We start from the raw sequence: 19,511 nt of genomic DNA, 5'->3' as shown, positions 1-19,511 counted from the left end.
TCATGACTCTTCATCACTGTGGCCACAAACCGACACTTTGACATGTCCTTTGGTGGTGGACATAGTTTAACGTTGAGTCAGTGTGTGTGTTTGGACAGTACTTCTTATGAACGTGTGTAATCATGTGTGTGTGAGCCCTGACTCACGCCGCCCGCAGGCTGGTCACACTTGTGCTTTTGTGTGAGACATCAAAGAGAGAAATGACAGAGATGGAGGGAGAATTAAACAAATGCGGGTTGCCGTTCTACCATTGTGTGTGTGTGTGTGTGTGTGTGTGTGTGTGTGTGTGTACTAAAAGAGAGTGTGTACAATACATCTGTGGTTTGGAAGCTGGCCATCCCAATGCTATGGGCAGATAGCATTGTCACACATGACTGCAGCCCATGACTGACAGGTATAAACATAGAGCTTTCAGCATGGAGGAAGACACAGCTACAGGGCGCAAAAGATAAACCGTACAAAAGATAAACACTCCAAATCAACTCTGTATTTACAGCTTAACATCCAATCTGCTCTCATGTGCAGCTTGAATTAAAATCATTTATATAAAATCAACAAGGTTTTCTTGTGGATAAGATATTAAACCAAGCCCAAAATTCAATTGAAAGCCTCAAATATCTCTGCTATAATACACGGCAATAACAGTTAAGATCTTTCACAGATTGTGTTTTTTCTCTCTCTCTCTCTCTCTCTCTCTCTCTCTCTCTCTCTCTCTCTCTCTCTCTCTCTCTCTCTCTCTCTCTCTCTCTCTCTCTCTCTCCTGTGTGCTTCAACACTCTTCATCCATCCTTATTTTGTGTCTCCCCTTCTTGTTTTTTTTTCTTCTCTCCGTTTCGCTCCTCTCGGGAGGCGATGGCAGGAGTTGGTGTTTCATAAACTCTTTTCTGGTTTTCACATTATGTCTGGTCATTGAAAAAACACGCTGCATCCTGATGCAATGCAGAATGTACGATGTATTGTGTAAAATGAATAGTTTGAGGCAATCAACCGACACCTTTGTTGGGTATTGATTCATATGGTAATGTTTTTCTTAATAGTTTATTTAACTTCTGACTCGATGACTTGCCTTTTCTGTGAACAAAACCAGAGATTTTATCATTATAAAATACCTAACAAAAAAGGATATCTTCCCCTTTAGCAGCTGGAAGCAGAGAATATTTTTGTACTTTGTACTTGAAAAATGACAAAAAGGATAAATTGGTTATCAAAATAGCTTTTAAAATGTTTTAATACTAATCAACTAAATGAGTCACAGTCTCCAGCTTGCTCACTTTGCTTGTCTTTTGATTGGATCAGAACATATTTTTCTGTGTGTGTGTGTCAGACACTGAGGTCTTGGGCCAGTGTTGATGACATCATCATAACTCGCAACTGCAGTGAAACCTCACCTCTCTGCACCATGACGAGAGAACTAGGACACACACATAGAGTTCTGAAAGACCTCACGTTGTTTGTTATATTATACAATCAGACATATGTGAGCGTACCTGGCGTCGGAGGGGTCTGGAACATGAGATTCACTGTGTGATTTCTTCACCTGCAGAGAAACCAGAGCAGAGGAAATGTTAACTCACCACATATATTATATTAGTGTCATAAACCAGTGTTTATGAATGAGACAGATATCTGTTGTGAATAACAACAAAAATAGATTCCCCCCTTCACTTCTTAGAAGAAACTAAGATGCCAGAGAAAATTCAAATGTAATGTTTCTGCAAATTTAACAGAATATTGCGACAAAATGCATTGACTTTTTGTTGTGTTATTTATTCAATGTTACTGAAATGCAGAATTGATATTAAACCAGAACTGGTGTCTGTAGTTGTAGCCACCGCCGTGACAGAAGTGCTAACTGGCGTCTAAGTGACAGATATGAACTTTCCCTTGTTCACCCGTGACCCTGCTCCATCCGGAGCTCAAGCCCCTTCCTCAACCCTTAAAGAGTTGAAAGGTCACGCCAGGGTCATGTTAGGTCACAGGGTTCACTCTGCACCCACGTCACGGTAGACACTAAATCGAGCCTTGACTTTGGTGGGGGTAACCGTCACATTTGGTCGTGTCAATCACTGCAAGCTGGAACTTTTCCTTCATCCTTGAAAAAAAAAAAGTTAGAAAACACACTTCAGCCTCCGTGGCTTTCCACCGCAGCAAACACTCACTGCGCTCACACACAGGCCGGCTTCATGTGCGTCGCTGTGTGTGAGGCTATGCGGCACTCGACGACAGACCAGCGGTTCTCTATTAAAATTCCTCTCTCTTATTTGGAACAGGAACTAATTAGAACAGTAAATGCAGGGCGGAGCGAGGGCCAATGTGTACCAGCTGCCCTATAATCACTGTGTCAACACACTGTCGAGGTGTAGGGCACGCGCGAGGTGCCAAACACACACATCTGCACCCGCACATGGAAATGCCCACACAAACGCACACACACATGGTGAAATTCACCCAGGCAGCATATATTCAAGCCATTTGCACATTATCGCAATCACAGGTAAGTATACAGAGAAAGTGCTTGGCCAAGCAGACACTAAACTCCAGGTATTTGGAAAATAGGACATTTCTGTATGCATGTGTGTGTGTGTGTGTGTGTGTCAATTTTTGTTTGAGTTGTGGTGTTATGGTTTTGATTAGAGGATCCTGCTGAGAGCGAATAAGAAGCAGCACTTAGCTGTTTAAGACAGGGTTCAAAGGTTAGCCGGTGCCCTCATATGGATCACTTTCATACGCACGCGCACGCACACGCACACACACACACACACACACACACACACACACACACACACACACACACACACACACACACACACACACACACACACACACACACACACACTAACACAGCACTTTAATGTCACGTTTCATGCTTTACTGAAATGTAACAAGGCTGTCAGTCACGACATGAGACATGTGAGAAACTGCAATCCACATGTTATGCAGACGCCGGGCTACGTACAAACGAAGGAGCGCACACACACACACACACACACACACACACACACACACACACACACACACACACACACACACACACACACACACACACACACACACACACACACACACACACACACACACACACACACACACACACACACACACACACACACGCGCACAACCCTGGCTGTTTCTGTCTCAACATGATCTGTGAAAACACAGGCACACGAGGGCTTTGATCCCGAAAAGCTTTTATCATTGTGCTTTATCCATTGCACACTTTCTCTCCCAGCCCACCTTTCCGATTCTCTCACATCTCTTCTAGCTCATTGTTTTTATCTAAAACTCCGTATTTAGAAAATTGTATATATTTGTTCTTCATCTTTTTTAAATATGAGAAGGACATATGACCGTGCTGAACATGTTTTTGTTCTGCTATGTTCTACTTTTTTTTTTTTTACTGATTTTAACAGTCACACATATAAATGATGATCCAATCAAAACCCATTGAAACAAGTGTTTGCCATAATCTTGCAATATTAAAGCTACAAATATATTCACGCTTACAGCATGCGTCATTCTTGCTCTTTCCTTTTTTTGCAGTAAAGCATGGACAATTTCATCTCTAACAACAAAACAGAGGGCCTGTAAGCGTCCTGTGGACACGATGCCTGAAGGACCCATTTGTGTCATCCGAGCCATTTAAATAGGCGACCTTTGACCTGGTTGGCCGGGTGACCGGTCTGCAACACAACCTGGCCAGCCTGGAGACTCCCTTAGGGATGAATACAGGTACCCCAGGTAATTAGCCCTAATAACAATGGTATATTTAAGAGAATTACACATAGCTATGTTTGTGTTGGTACTTACTTATCATCATTATGTAATGATACCATGAGGCCCTAATTTGACCCAAAGGGCAGTAATAAGAAACAGTAGGTGTTATCCGAAATGAGCAGAAGCAGTCCTAGTTCTGGTCCTAGATTTGTTTCCTTGTATTGTCCCACACACACACACACACACACACACACACACACACACACACACACACACACACACACACACACACACACACACACACACACACACACACACACACACACACACACACACACACACACACACACACACACACACACACACACACACACACACACACACACACACACACACACACACACACACACAATTTGTTTTTTTAACAAGCTCACTGAAAGGTCAAACATTTTACATAAAAAGCACATCAACAAGGTGTGTGTTATTGTTCCTGACAAACTGTGAAGGAAGTGCAGGAAGAGAAAAGGGGTAGAGATGGAGAGAGAAAGAAGAATAGCGCTATGTGTTTCTGGTAACAACCCAACCCATCTGCAATGGGTCATCCGATATCATGCACAGAGTTTGCGCACACATACACAAACACGTTTTAAAATATCTGTTGTTACGCTTGTGTAGAAGGAACATTTAGATTAATATCAAAATTTCCAAAAATGTTTTCGTCAAATAATATATTTGCTGTGATTGCAGTAATTCCACTTCAAAATGTCGTAATTGAAATAAAAAAATGCAACAATAATATATAATTTATAAAAAATAAAAACATAATAGTAAAAATGGTTCTGAAATCCTAATGACTTTTTTTGTATCTGGTAGTTTTATATACATTAAAATGTTGATGATGTCAGATCTAAGAATATTTATTAATGACAATTCTGAAACAGCATCTAAAACAAATACCTTGTCTATTTACATCGAAAATAATTTAGAAACAATGTATTTAGTTAAAAAATTGTTATCATACTTTTTTTTTATATATATATACTTTGTTGATTCAAACAGTAAACTAAATTATATATAAATTACCTTAAATATTACTTTAAAACATCGCTGCTGTCACCATAACCTACTAACCTTTCCTTACTGGTTTCTTCCTGAACATTGCACCCGCTCAGCCAAATGAAATATTGAATAGCATTTCCAATCCTTTCTTGTACAGAAGCATTTATATACTGACTAGATTAATATACAAAATAATTGCTTGATAAAATAACCTATAACATTAGTTTGAGCATGAAACACACACTGACACACACACAGAGGTGGAGGTGCATTCTTACCTCAGGGTGTAATCAGGTCACTTAGCAGTCCTATACTTCCACAAAGCATTACAGAGCTGTACGATCCACTGGCTTCCCCTCACACACAGGCTGCTTTCACACACAAACAGAAGCATACACACTCCAGCTCGGCTCTATCTACCTGCCTCTCCCTTTGTACTCCAGGTGTCACGTTATTCTAGTTTTTTGCTCTAAAGGAGAAACTGGAGTCTTCTTCTCTTAATCTGTGAAAAAGACACTTATATTCCCTTCTCTCCCTCTATCTATCTTTCTTTTAGGTCATCCATGCACCGCTCCTGTCTTCCTCAACTCCAATAATGGGGAACATTTCACTCGTCCTGTTTCTCTCCTCCTCTGCCTCCTCCCCCTATTTTTCTCTTCCCCTCCTCCTCCTCGTTCCTCTCTCTCTCTTTCTCCCTCTCGGCTGTCACTCACTACAGACTCTTAAAACCCAATAAGTTCTTTAAATGTAACAGATGTAGATTTTCTAGACCCAAATAAACCAAATTCCACATTGTAAGCAGCCCGTGTATGAAAATATACCATAACAGAAATAGGTCGGAGCCCCTAAAATTAAAAACATCCGTGTGTGTGACCTAAATCCCGCTGATGTTAGCTCTAGCGTGATGACTTCCACGAAGCTATAGATGGTAAATGGAGACATGGTGTAGATGTAATGTCTTGCTGTGCAGTAGAAAGTACAGGCCAGACCATAAACTTCACACCATGCAATTGACCCCCCCCCCCCCCCACTTCTTTCACACACACACACCCTCCACCATTTCACCCACACCACACAGAGACTCACATGTACACCTGAGCACACGGACACACACATTCAATCTGTGTTAATTGGAACCACACGGACTGCACGTGTGCGTCATATGTGAAGAGCTGAGCTGGAGGCATGGGTGGGGGTCTATATACGAGGTAGATTCCCAGCTGCCTCAGTCTGAAGATGGCACTCTTTCACTATGGTGGTCAAGGTGTTGTCAGGGGAGACACACACCCAAACACACAACCGCGAATCCCACACACACAAAAATACAAACGCTTAAATCAGGTTTCATCCAGCATTTGAGTCATCTCGTCCAAAATAACATCATACTAAAATTCCTTGCACTACAACAAATGTAAAGGGCCATATTTTGTCTCTTATCTCGAATATTATCCAGGCCAAGTTATTCGATTTCTGCCTTAAACTTGTCTTTATAGAGTCTGTTTACTTTGGAAAACTGTCTAAATATAAAAACATTTGATTGTGTGATAATAGGCCTAATAACACTAATCTGGCAGAATGAGTCTGTTTTTTAAGAAGGGATTAGAAATGTTCAATGTTGTTATTTAGAATATAACATACGTATATTATAAATCAAAACAATATTTTGGTCAAGTAAGATTCGGTTGATCATACTGCTTTTACGGACCACTCTGGTTATGAACATGGTCGTCTTTGTGGTGTTAAAAGGCTGGGGTAAAATCACAACTGTACATATATAGGTCAGTGGCGAACCGTCAGGGCCTTCAAGGTATTCAGAGAATACCCTGGAACTCTCAGATAAAACAAACAAAAAATCGATTTAATTATATAAATAAAATGTAATAAAATGTATATTAAATGAGAATCGTATCTGTGTTGTCGATCTGTAATATTACAGTGTTACGTTGATTTGTTTGTCCTTCTCGGACCATGCACTACGCATTTCAGTGGTTTTGTGTTAGAAAAGAAAGCAACCAATCAGATCTTGTTCTGGGTCTCTGGGTAGAATATCCTTCAACCAAGGTATTCCACATCCTTGATAGGATGCCCTGGCCGTTGCACTGAATGAGAGCGTACGTTTGGACTGACAGTTTGATCAACCAATCATATATTGATTTGTAGCCAATGGGCGTATTCTTTCAGAGTTTCCCTCGGTTCCAGGGTGCTCTAGAAGGCCCGCTAGTTAACTGTCTCGAGACAGAGGATCTAGATGAATGCGACGAAGCCGTTCGAATGTCGTTTTATTGTTTTTAACGTTGAAATGACAAGTGCAACAGGTGAAGATGAAATTGTTGCGGAATTGTTGTGAGTACCCTTTTCAAGACGACAATTCAGTGAAAAGACGGACATTATAATGCCACGGGGGGGGCGGCGGCGGCGGGGGGTGTGTGTGTCTACAGAAGGTCCAGCTGTGATAGACATGGTTCGCCACTGATATAGGTAGAAAGTGAGGCTAGAGTGCCGATATGGTCATTCGAGAGACTGGGAGCGCAAATATGCTGGACCCAGAACAAATTACCAATCAGAGCAAACTAGGCTTTCAGAAAAAGGGTCTTAAAAAGACAGGCGCTAAAACAGAGTGTTTTAGACAGAGGGTGAATGCAGGTGTGTTTATAGGGACTGTATGACAAAAATAAGGTTTATTTTTACATTAAAGCATGTTAACATGTTCTAGTATAAACTCAAAAATACCATATGAACCGGAACATTTACATAATATGTCACCTTTAAAATGCACTAAATATCTTAATTTGTTAATCGGTGTTGGAGAATGAATACGGGGCCATGGGCTATACCATTTTAACTGAGTCTTTTTTTTATTTGAGTGAAGTGATCCTTTAACTACACTCAGACTAGCTTGTACTGTATGTTACTGTACATCTACAACAGCTGAAGGGTGCCAAATGAAAACAGGCCTACAGTAGAGACTAATTTGGAACAGAGGCACTGTCTCCGACTGTGCACTAGCCACCTTTAGCTCGATCACCATGGTGACAGCATGCGGTCCTGTCCCACAGCATTTATCCCCCCAACCCCAATAAACACCCTGATTGATAGACTGTCTGTGGAGCTCTGTGCATACATCAGTGCAAATGTCTGGTGAAAGTGTGTTATACGTGCATACCGACATGCACTTGTGTGCGGGACGTTTGAGAGCGTAGGTGGAGGACTAGCTGTCAGAACAGATTAGGGTGTTGCCGAAGCGCTTGACAACTCAAGCACTTTATTATTAGCTAGGCAGGACCCCCATCAGGAGGGGGTCTTCCAAAAACATCCCCGATGAAATATTTTCACAGCAAGTGGAGAAGGGAGCAGGGGAGGTGTCCCAAAACACGCCTGATGAAATAGAAAAAAGAAAGAAAGGCAGAAGAAAAACAAAACGGTAGCGTGGCATGGGCACTTCAGAGCAGTGAACTGAGCTGAGGAAGCGGGTAGTATATTAGACGGCTAAATGGCTGCACTCGCCTTTGGTTGTTGTTGACTTTAGGAGGGTTTTTAAAGTGTCTGACTAAGTTGCCTCGCTCCCTTTAAAGAGGCCCTCGAGAACAACTTTGTTCTTCAAGTGGAACAACAGCAGTTTATCTTCTACTAGGCGGACAGTGTGACAGACTGCTGTTCATTATCTCCTTTGTTTTGTTGTTGCTCTTTTCATTTATTCTGAATATGCTGATCTTCCATCTTTTTTAATTAGTTGTTTTTAGGTCAGCGTGTAATATTTAAGATGTATTAGCAAAAATGTAGTTTAATATATGTATATTGTTCTTTTATCACCTAAAACTAATAACCGTGTTTTCTTTAGTTGAATATAGGCCCTTCATATTTACATTAGAAGCAGGTCCTCTTCCACGGAGTCCGCCATGTTACACCAACATGTAACTACAGCAGTGCATTTCTAAACTTCTTTATAATTAATTAATAAAATGTATGAAATAAATTTGAGTTTAAGGGAATTGTTTGATCTTTAAGGAAATGATGGTTCCTTTTTGCTTTCTTACAGAGAATTATATGATGAAGATAGACACACACACTGTGCAACGTGATCATTCAACCATTTCTGTCTCTGAGAGGCTGGTGTGTTGACCACAAAATACACTCATGAAGTCTCTCTCTCTCTCTCTCACACACACACACACACACACACACACACACACACACACACACACACACACACACACACACACACACACACACACACACACACACACACACACACACACACATTTACCTGTCCCCTGCCCAACGCTCTCCCCATTTGTATGAGTGGTTATCCGTGTGGTAACTCTATCCCCTTCCTTTCATGTAAAATACATTGTGCCGAGCCTCCTCCCTCTCTCCTCCACTCCTCCTACCCCCCCCCCCACGCAGTTCCCCCGGCCTGGGGAGGTGTAAAACTATCCCTCTCTTTATACCTCCAAAAATGCCCCTTTTTCAGGTGTAGTAGGAAGCTATAAAGGAAAAAAAGAAGTGAGGGAGTGAAAGGGAAGAACAGGGTGAGTCTGTGGAGCAGGGAAGAGGTGGAGGAGGAGAGGGAGGAGGTGTTTGGGTGAAAAGGTACTCTCCCGAAACATCTCTCCCTCTCCCTCTGGTTCTACCAGTCTCTCCTCGTACGAATTTGCCAAGAGCTGCTTAGTGTTACTCACAATTCGAAGGGCGCAGAAATGAAAGTATATTCACACACAGTAAAGTATCGCATGTCTGTGTAGGCCTTTGTCTTGGAATCACCCAGGGAGAGAACAAATACAAAAATAGAGCAAAAACAAGACGCTGACCTCTACATCGAATCCCCAGGACAATACGTACAATCGTAGAAACGAGAGAACAACGCGCAGCATGGTCGCTCCAAGCTATACAGCACAGTCATGTTATTATTCAAGACAAAGAAAGGAGTTACGGTGTATTTGAAAAGGCTTACGAATGGCTCAGTCTGAAAGAAGCAATACATATAACAAAGAAATAATAATTGTTTGTGTGGATATTCCTTTAGCAAAGATTTAATTTAAATGTTCTTATTCCATCTTCCCAAATGTTAATATATGCTGGCAGTCTTAGTGTTTTCCTGATCCTGAACTCATCGAACCATCGTGAAAGTGATTTGTCATACAGTTAGACACGAGACCAGGAGTTTTCGTCACAGATATTTATACTACTTTCGGAAATGTATTTGATCAATCATGAACATAATCAGCAGATTGATCAATAATGGAAATAATAGCATGAAGACTGGTAACAATGGGAACAGGGCATCTAGCTGTGATGCCAACTAGCATGGTGAACGATCAAAGAATAACACATTTGATGAGATTAGATATCCGACTAGTGTAATGACAGAATCTGTACACTCAGACTCCCTTCATCTGTCATAATGGGCAACTTACAACCAGTGTGTTAGTGATGCATTTGCCAAACAATGTAATGAATCACATTTTCTTAAAGTTATTGTCACACAAACAGTAGGTAGGCAGAAATAGACCAGTCACCATAACCACCGTCACACTTCACCTCACATCTCAATGAAGTGTCTTATCTTACTAAACCATCTCTACATCCTCCTGTTCAGATCGCTACCCCACATGTCCATTTCAAAGCAGAAATTACACTTTTACAATAGCTGCTGACTTTTTACAACACAATGCTTTTTCTTCTCATTAGAAGACAAGAAATCGTGAATTATGAAGTGAAAATAATAATGTCTTCGGTGTTTATCCCATTTGCACCAATGGACCATTTGTAGTCAGCGCATTCGACTCATTTTAGAATCCCATACATTTGTATTTAATCAATTTCTAGGGAATACACGCGTTTATGGAAGAAGAGCAGTCTAGCAGAACCGTGTTAGGCCCCCCTGCCATCCTGGTGGTCTTCATAGCTGCCATTTAAATTGGCTCCTCATTGTCTCAGAGAGCCAGGGGATCAGAGACATGATTTAATGCAGCTTTACTCAATGGAGACAAATGAAAAGTCACTGATGGATGTGTGTGTATACGTCCGTGTGTGTGTGTGTGTGTGTGTGTGTGTGTGTGAGACGGTTCTGCGCTGTTAATTGTGAAGCGTTTGGCCTCGACTGCCCCTGCTCAGCTAATCTGATGAGAGTGATTAAAAAAACAACTGGGGGAAACCTAAACCAGTCACACACACACACACACACACACACACACACACACACACACACACACACACACACACACACACACACACACACACACACACACACACACACACACACACACACACACACACACACACACACACACACACTCTGGACTTCACTCTGATCAGTGGACACACTTATATTTGTATAATATGCACGTACACGGGAAGAGATCACTGCAATGTGAACAGAAAGATGAAAATTCATTGAATGCGAGATCATCTGATTCAAAAAGTGACTCGGCTCCATGCGGCAGGATAACAGATTAGTAACCTAGGTAGAAGTTGTGAAAGTGTATAGGATATACTATTACAGACATGTCTTCACTCTGATATTTTAGGACAAATCTATCTTCGACTTGAGACATTTCAAGGTACAAATTGTGCCGCCAAATTTTCAACCTACAAATTCTAGTGCACACACACATAAACCAAGTAGTATGTCATGCAAAATGAATATAAAAATAGAATTCAACTCAGAGAGAGCAAACAAGGCCCTATCTCCTTATGTTAACGAAAGTCAAAAATAAATTGTGTCTCAGCCCCGTGATCCTGATCAGCTCCAAAATGAAATGTCTTCTTCTTTGGTCCATATACCGTACATATTTCTACCAAGCTTCATAAACATTAGGCAAGTATTTTTCTGTTAATCCGGCTGCCAAGTAGAAATACAAACTGAACTGAAAACAAATCTTATTTTCACTAGGCCTTCATTAGAATAGTTATATATTATATTTCATAAAATGACCAGATGCTGCAGTCATAAAACATTAAGAGCCATCAGTTGAATATATGATATTGTTTAACTAAAGATAAATAAAGGGGAACATGTATGTTAGAGAACACTTTACACACGACACGCACTTGTGTTTACTCCATGTTATGTTGCAGAATCCGGCCTGATGGCGAATAGAGTGAGTGGGCTACAACAGTAAAAGCTCTTCTCTGCTGCTGCTCTGAGACCTGAAGAAACACAACACCATCCTTCTGCAAATCCCCCCCCCTCACCCTTCCTCATCCCCAACTCGACCGCAGCTACCGCACCCCCCGCTCGGTCCCCATACCGCAGCCTTCCCCCTCCGAATCCACCAACCCACCCTCCCTGAGCACTTCATACAACTGAAATCAATGAGTGTGTGTGTGTGTTTCTGTATAATGTATAGTGTGTATGTGTGTGTGTCGGGGAAAACATCAGGTAAGAAAGCAAAGAATTTAAAAGCAAAAAAAGGGAACATTGCGTGTTAAGAGCCTAAGAGAGTCTGAGAGTCTGGTCATCACTTGTGTGTGTGTGTGTGTGTGTGTGTGTGTGTGTGTGTGTGTGTGTGTGTGTGTGTGTGTGTGTGTGTGTGTGTGTGTGTGTGTGTGTGTGTGTGTGTGTGTGTGTGTGAGCCTGTGTGTGTGAGCCTGTGTGTGAGTGCATGTCTGTGGCAGCGGCAGAAGCATCAATAATTAAAGCTAATCTCATTAGTCCTAAGATCCTTTTCAGACGCTTTTAATTAAATGATGAATGGCCTCCCAGCTGCCTGTTAAATAATGCTGCTCATGACATCACAGTGTGTGTGCTTGTGAGAGCTACGCCATAAGGTAGATATCCTTCAAAAGGCAGACTCTTGAGGAGACATCCAGCAGACAGATAGGTATGCCCTCATATGCCATCTGCTCTCAGATTCAATATTATTAGAAGTTACTGCTGAGGCGAGCGAGCGGGGGCAAAGTGTTTCAGAAGTTGCAAGCTGTTCCGTCAGTCCAGGCCTCGAAACACTTCATATCGTCTTCCTAATAAAATCACTCACAATACCATATGTCTGCGATAGAACCGAGGCAGCTTGAGGGAGAGGAGGATGTACGTAAGTGTGAAAAAAGAAAGGAGAGAAGGGCAGGGAGAGCCCGGGGGTGTGAGAAAGATAAAGATAAAGAAACACAAAGAGACACAAATCAGAAAATGAGAGCAACAGGTAACGCAGAGGACAGGTAGCGGTGCCAAAGAGCCCCGGGCCCCAGACAGCATGGACATGGCTATGAGAACACCCATAATCCCTTCTGTTTCTCATCCCCCTCTACTCTCTCTATCTCCCCCCCTCTCCTCCCTCCCCCCGTTCCCCCCCTGCTCTCGGGCTGGCTCTGTATCGGATTGCTGACTTCACAATAGGCCCTGAATCATCACTCTATAGCCAGAGAGACACAGGGGGAGACGAAGAGGCCGGTGGAGAAAGAGAGGGTGGGACAGACAGTGAGACAGACAGGCACACACACACACACACACACACACACACACACACACACACACACACACACACACACACACACACACACACACACACACACACACACACACACACACACACACACACACACACACACACACACACACACACACACAAAATAAATCTAGCATAACTTTAAAAAAATTAACGGTCTAAATAATACAGTAAAGCTCTTGCATGCTGTTCAAATACATTCCTTTTTCATAGCTAAACGTAATACGCCATCATTTGTCTATATCCCGCAATATTTACTGTGCAATTGTGAACCAGGAAGTATGAGTAAAGCCCTAGGGAAGAGGATGGGGTGGAAAACACCAGACTAGTAGGTGTCCCGTGTGAATGTCGATTTGTACCTAAGTAACGTAGGAACAATTATTGAATTAACAGAGAACGAGTCAACAACTATTTTAATCATCCAATTATGACACTAATGGTTAATTTATCAAGCGCAAAGGCTAACACATTTTTGTTCAAGCTTCTTAATTGTAAGAATTCCTGCTTGCCCTTCTCTGCATGTTGTTCCCTCCATCTCACTTTTTCATGTGGAAATTAACTACTACTGTACAACTAACCCTAATAGAGAAAAACACCTGAAAAAAATAACCAAACCATAATTGTTGGTATTACCTTGAGCTTTTCTGAAATCATATAACATACCTTAAACTTCAACTTTATTATAATCGCAAATAAAATGTTCTATTCAGCCAGGTATTGGACACAAATGTCCCCAGCTATAAGCAAATACCCATAGTCAGAGAAAAAACAACGTATGTTAACAAAAGATGTATATGGATATAATGGTTTTATCGATAATGGAAGTAATCATTAGCTGCAGCCCTAGTCTGAAGTATTGAGTGAGCGCAGACCCAGGTCACAGATCATCTGGTCCTGGCGACCCCTCTGTTACCTATCTGATTTGAGAGAGAAACACAATCCCCCGGCAGAGCAGCAGAGGAAGTTCTCGCGGCAGGCAGGTTCCTCCAAAACCAAAGCACAATTGTTGCAATTTCATTTCCTTCCCAGCAAAATGAGGAAATACGCTGCATTTTTTGTAACGAAAGGCAGATGAGCGTTTGGCCAGAAGACCAGTCTGAACAAAAGGTGGGCTGTGCTATCAAGGGCTCTATTTATGGAAGTGGCTGGGAACGAAAAAATAAAAATGTTTGAGTACTTGAGGACTTCTGTTATTCTGTTTCAAAGCTCTGGAGTTTGAATTCAGTGCCACTGCTCTTTAAGAATGATGTTAAAATCTTCAGTAGTGGGCAAATGTAACATCTGGCAATAATGTGATTTTCTTTTCAAACTCTTTGAGTAATCAATAAAGGGAAATCTTGGCATGAAATATCGTGCCCTGATTGACTTCCATTAAACAAGCACGGTCACAATATGAGGTCGTCTCCACTCAGATGACCTCAGCCGCCCCACACCACAGAGAGTTTATGTGTATAACAGAGAAAGAAACACCTACACACACACACACACACACACACACACACACACACACACACACACACACACACACACACACACACACACACACACACACACACACACACACACACACACACACACACACACACACACACACACACACACACACACACACACACACATACAGCAGACACTGAAGCACACATATCATGTGGTTTCCTGTCTGGTGCGTTCTTCTAGAAAGCCCACGCCGGTGGCTCTGGGGTTCTAGATGGATTCTCCAGTCTGTTTGGGGGCTTTGACTCCGTTAGACTGTGATTGGCTCACAGGCTGTCTGTGACCTGCTCACCTCACACCTAGCTGCCTTTCCCTGGCTGGCCAGACTCTCATATATGAGTTATAGATTATCTGAACCAAGGCACGAATGAACAGATCTTGGTGAGAGACAGATGTTTTGGTTGTTATTTTTCAATTTAACAGCCTCTGTTCTACAAAAAAGACAATAGAGCATTCATTTAGGCTTCATGGGAAGACATTTGCATTGTTTTTATTTTTTGATTTGCGTTCATTACAGATAGCGTTCAGAAGATAAACAGTGGGATAATATGTGTAATATAAAACGTCAGTCTGTAGGTGACGTATATCCCATATGGAAGTCATGAAGTTAGTGTGAATTCACACATTTGTTTAATGGAAGTGTAAATCTTTCGTGAGATGAACATGTGACAAAGTGTCAGAAACACTTCTAAAGGTGCCGTCTAAATTAAATGGCCTTTATTCTCAGCAGAAAAGAGAATATTTCCCCGAGTGTCAAAGTATTTATTGAACATTTTCCTGATGAGGATGAGTTACGTTTTATTGCATGCTCCACATGTTTTGCTTCCTATTAGACTTCATCTCCTCCTTTGCTATAGTTACAAAACGCAATCAAGAATAACGGCTTCTTTTTACGAGGTTAATGCCATAAATATTTTCTTCCCTCTTTACAGCTAAGGCGACTAGAAGACTGAACGTCAGCCTCTCGGCAACACTCAGCTGTCAACTAAACATACATCTTACAAGAATCACTGTACACCAAGCTGAAATTGAAGAGCGCCTCGGTGCCACAACTAGGATGCCAGCCTAGTAGAGGGATGCCAGGGGGTAGCTGTTACACTCCACACTCTTGTGATCTGTCCACATGCCTTGTCGCCGGGCAGATTTTAAAAACGACTGTCTGTGACGCCAATGCAATCTTGGCAATCGGGGTTGGGCCGTGCTCGCATTTAGCTACTGCATGTACGTTTGTACGAATGTGTCTGTATGGGGTTGTAGGGGTGAAAGAGGGGTGCAACCTGACCCCTTTCCTCCTCTAACTTGGTCTCTCTCTCCGTCTTTCTGTCTCACTCACACACACACACACACACACACACACACACACACACACACACACACACACACACACACACACACACACACACACACACACACACACACACACACACACACACACACACACACACACACACACACACACACACACACACACTGGGACAGCTGCCATACTCGGGGCCTCTCCCAGTGCACCAGAGGAAAAGGCTACAGCTAAAATAACCTTTTTTCCCCTCTTTTTTACCTCCTCCTTCATCTCTCTTACTTTTTTCTTCTGGTGGCCATACATTTAAATCCTGCAAGGCTCCCCGGGGTCAACAAACACCGCCGCTGCCCCCCCCCCCACGTCTCTCACCGCTTCCTCCACTCGCCAACAGACTGGAGACTTCAATCAGGGCTCTGTCGGATCCATAGGGACTGTGAGTGGAGTTTGTGAGTGTTGTGTGTTTATACTCAAAGACTAGTCTATCTGATATAAACGCCTAATGCTAATACAAATCCTTACGATTGAACTCATTTAAAAAAAATAAAAAAAACATTTGATCCAAACAGCATCATCTCTTTATCTCAAAAACATCACCAAAAGGCCGTTGTCACCTTTTCTTCAAAGCTAAACAAGTAAGTGACAACAGGTGGAGTGAGACACTTAAACGAGCAAAAAGTAGCATTAAGGGGCTACCCACAGTTGGCCCTGCCTCCCAGAGGACCCCAGACGGCAGGCTGGCCCTCGGCAGGCAGGCAGGCGGCCAGAGAGGACGCCTGACCATAACCCAGATGACGTGCGATGGATGTGGTGGGAAAAGGGCAGGGTGGAGGAAGTAAGGGACAGAAAGGGGGGGGGGGACTCTAAAAGGGTAGAGTGGAGGGATGAGGGTATCAGGTATCAACAGACAACTCCCCGAAACTTTGTGTGTGAGGTCTGCGCTGTTTTCTCAGTCACCCGAGACACGCCTATTTCAATGAAGCAATTCGGGGAAAGAGTTAGCCACTTTCAGCTTAAATATTAAATAGTATATGTTAAATTGAATACTTGGAAACTGTCAGACGTAGAATTAAAAGCTCAGGTGTAATGAAAGTGAGACAAAAAGTAACCATTTGGAAGCATTATTTAAGCAGAAAAGCGAGATGCTGATTGGCTTCACCTTCTCAATGTGTGAGTGCTTTCTGGTTTTCTTTCTCTTTGATATTGAACAAAATAACTTGAGCTTTGGGAAAGTGTGAAAAGCATTTTTCACTATATTCTGACTGGACATTAGCTAAGGCTGGATGTACATTCCTGAATACTGATTCAAACACGGATGCACAACAACACAACTATTATGATCTAGCTTCAAAATGTGCAGTTGAATACTTGAAAATAAGTCCCGGAAGTCACAGATCTCAGCTCGGTAAGCCTATAGCTCTGTGCAGTTTGATTCAAATCTCTGTCCTTGCTCGGAGCTCTCATTTCCAACCTGAACAATTAATCAATGTCTTTGAGGCCGCAGCTCAAATTCGCATTATAAATGATATCAGTGCCCTATTTTAAGAAGGTGAAGTAATTGTGGAATATGGACATCAATATTTGATATTTAGGTGGCAGCAAGAAAAGATGAATGTTCCTCTCCCCTTTCTTTGTCTTTCTCTGTGTTTTTGTATTGTACTGTATGTGTGAGTGACAGTACTCAGCTGGGGTCAGCCCGTAATCCAACCCAGGGCGAGTCTGACAGAGCAACACAAAAAGAGGGGGAAAAACAACATACTTCATGCGCTCTGTCCCACTTTGTGCTATTATTACTGTCGTGGCTGGCAGGTCAGAGGGAGAGTGAGGGAGAGAGAACCAAGCTTGATGGAGGAGGAGGAGGAGGAGGAGGAGGAGGAGAAGGAGGAGGAGGAGGAGGAGGAGATGAAATTACACCTGTTCTGGTGGCTGACTAACGACTTTGAAATGCGAGCAGACCTCGCTCACCGCCAAAATCATTTTCCCAACAATACGGCCTGATCTTTAAACAAGCAGAACTGGGACGCCGCACTGACGTGACGAAGAGACGGCCCGCTGTGCAGAGACACCGACAAACTCTCAGGCACGGTGTGTGTGTGTGTGTGTGTGTGTGTGTGTGTGTGTGTGTGTGTGTGTGTGTGTGTGTGTGTGTGTGTGTGTGATTGAGCTCTAATAGATGTGGTGAGGATAAAAAAGGCCTACTTTTTTCAATTAAGTTAATCATTCAATTAAACTGGGATAACTGGGATACCCAACTGTGTATTCACTTTAGGCACACACACACACACACACACACACACACACACACACACACACACACACACACACACACACACACACACACACACACACACACACACACACACACACACACACACACACACACACACACACACACACACACACACACACACACACACACACACACACACACACACACACACACACACAGTTCCAAAATTGATGTCTCTGTCCAGCATTGTGTCTTGGCCTCATTCACTCTGACTGCAGCCATATGGTTACTGTGCACTCACTGAACCACATCTGCTGTGTGTTACCGCACACACACACGTCTCTCCAATGTACCCATACCTCAGACTTGTGTGGTCGATATAAGGTATACTCACACACACACACACACACACACACACACACACACACACACACACACACACACACACACACACACACACACACACACACACACACACACACACACACACACACACACACACACACACACACACACACACACACACACACGTTCACATGCATACAGTAGCGTTTAGCTCACCATCTGTTCGTTGAGGTCCTGTGAGGCCTCCATGGCTTCTTTGGTTGTGATCCACCACACACTTGAGGGGCAAAAAATAAGGAAATAAAATGGGCGTCAATGGATTTGTTTTGTATTACCTGGGCACAGGTTGAATCGTCACCTGCACTACTGTAACTTTGTTTTGCAGTGATGTCGATTGAGGGGGTTTGATTACCACATGTAATCACATTGTGGATGAAACCATGCACCGACTGTATTCATTTCTCCTTTTTTTCACGTCTATGTGCATCTGTCGGTTAGACCTTCTGCCACTGTGTTTATGTGTGAGCAACAGGAGACTGAAGGAGGGAAGCGGCAGCAGTAACTTCAGCATATCATCTTTAGCCGAGGGTGAAGTGGAGAGATAATTGCAGAAGTAAATATCAACAATGAAAATGGAGAAGTGTAAATGATACGGCTGCTTGGCTGGCTCTGGACCACAGTCACAGTGGCTGACTGGCACGCGAAGACAGTGAGTGACCCTATTAATACTAGACAGGAGACAGGTTGGCGCAGGAGTCCGGAGCGACGGGGAGGCCGAGGTGATTGTCTACAACCGAAGTGAGATTAGATGTTGCGATCAGAAAAGCACATAACTCACATTCTGCCCTAGCCGTGTTTCCGTTGCCATTGTGACCCAGTTGCAACAAAAGGTCAGCTGAAAGAATGGAGAACAATGCCATCATCCCAA

At 42.7% G+C, this 19,511-nt stretch overlaps 1 protein-coding gene across 13 annotated transcripts in view; it reads right to left on the bottom strand.

The window, feature by feature from the left end:
- eya4 (EYA transcriptional coactivator and phosphatase 4) overlaps window positions 1-19,511 on the bottom strand; it is a 42,519-nt gene that overhangs the window by 19,737 nt on the left and 3,271 nt on the right. For 11 of the 13 annotated variants that reach the window (XM_034075569.1, XM_034075565.1, XM_034075568.1 and 8 more), the window contains exons 2-3: window positions 18,800-18,860; window positions 1,488-1,537 (exon numbers count right to left, since the gene is read on the bottom strand). In XM_034075569.1, the coding sequence (XP_033931460.1) occupies window positions 1,488-1,537; window positions 18,800-18,832 (83 nt within the window). In that variant the 5' untranslated portion in view covers window positions 18,833-18,860. Of the gene's footprint in view, window positions 1-1,487; window positions 1,538-5,051; window positions 5,350-18,799; window positions 18,861-19,421; window positions 19,442-19,511 lie in introns of those variants that run through there. The other 2 variants (XM_034075567.1, XM_034075573.1) reach the window with 2 other exon arrangements.

This window comes from Pseudochaenichthys georgianus, chromosome 24 (genome assembly GCF_902827115.2).
Source record: "Pseudochaenichthys georgianus chromosome 24, fPseGeo1.2, whole genome shotgun sequence".
NCBI lineage: Eukaryota > Metazoa > Chordata > Actinopteri > Perciformes > Channichthyidae > Pseudochaenichthys > Pseudochaenichthys georgianus.
This window is presented reverse-complemented; position numbering and strand designations above follow the sequence as displayed.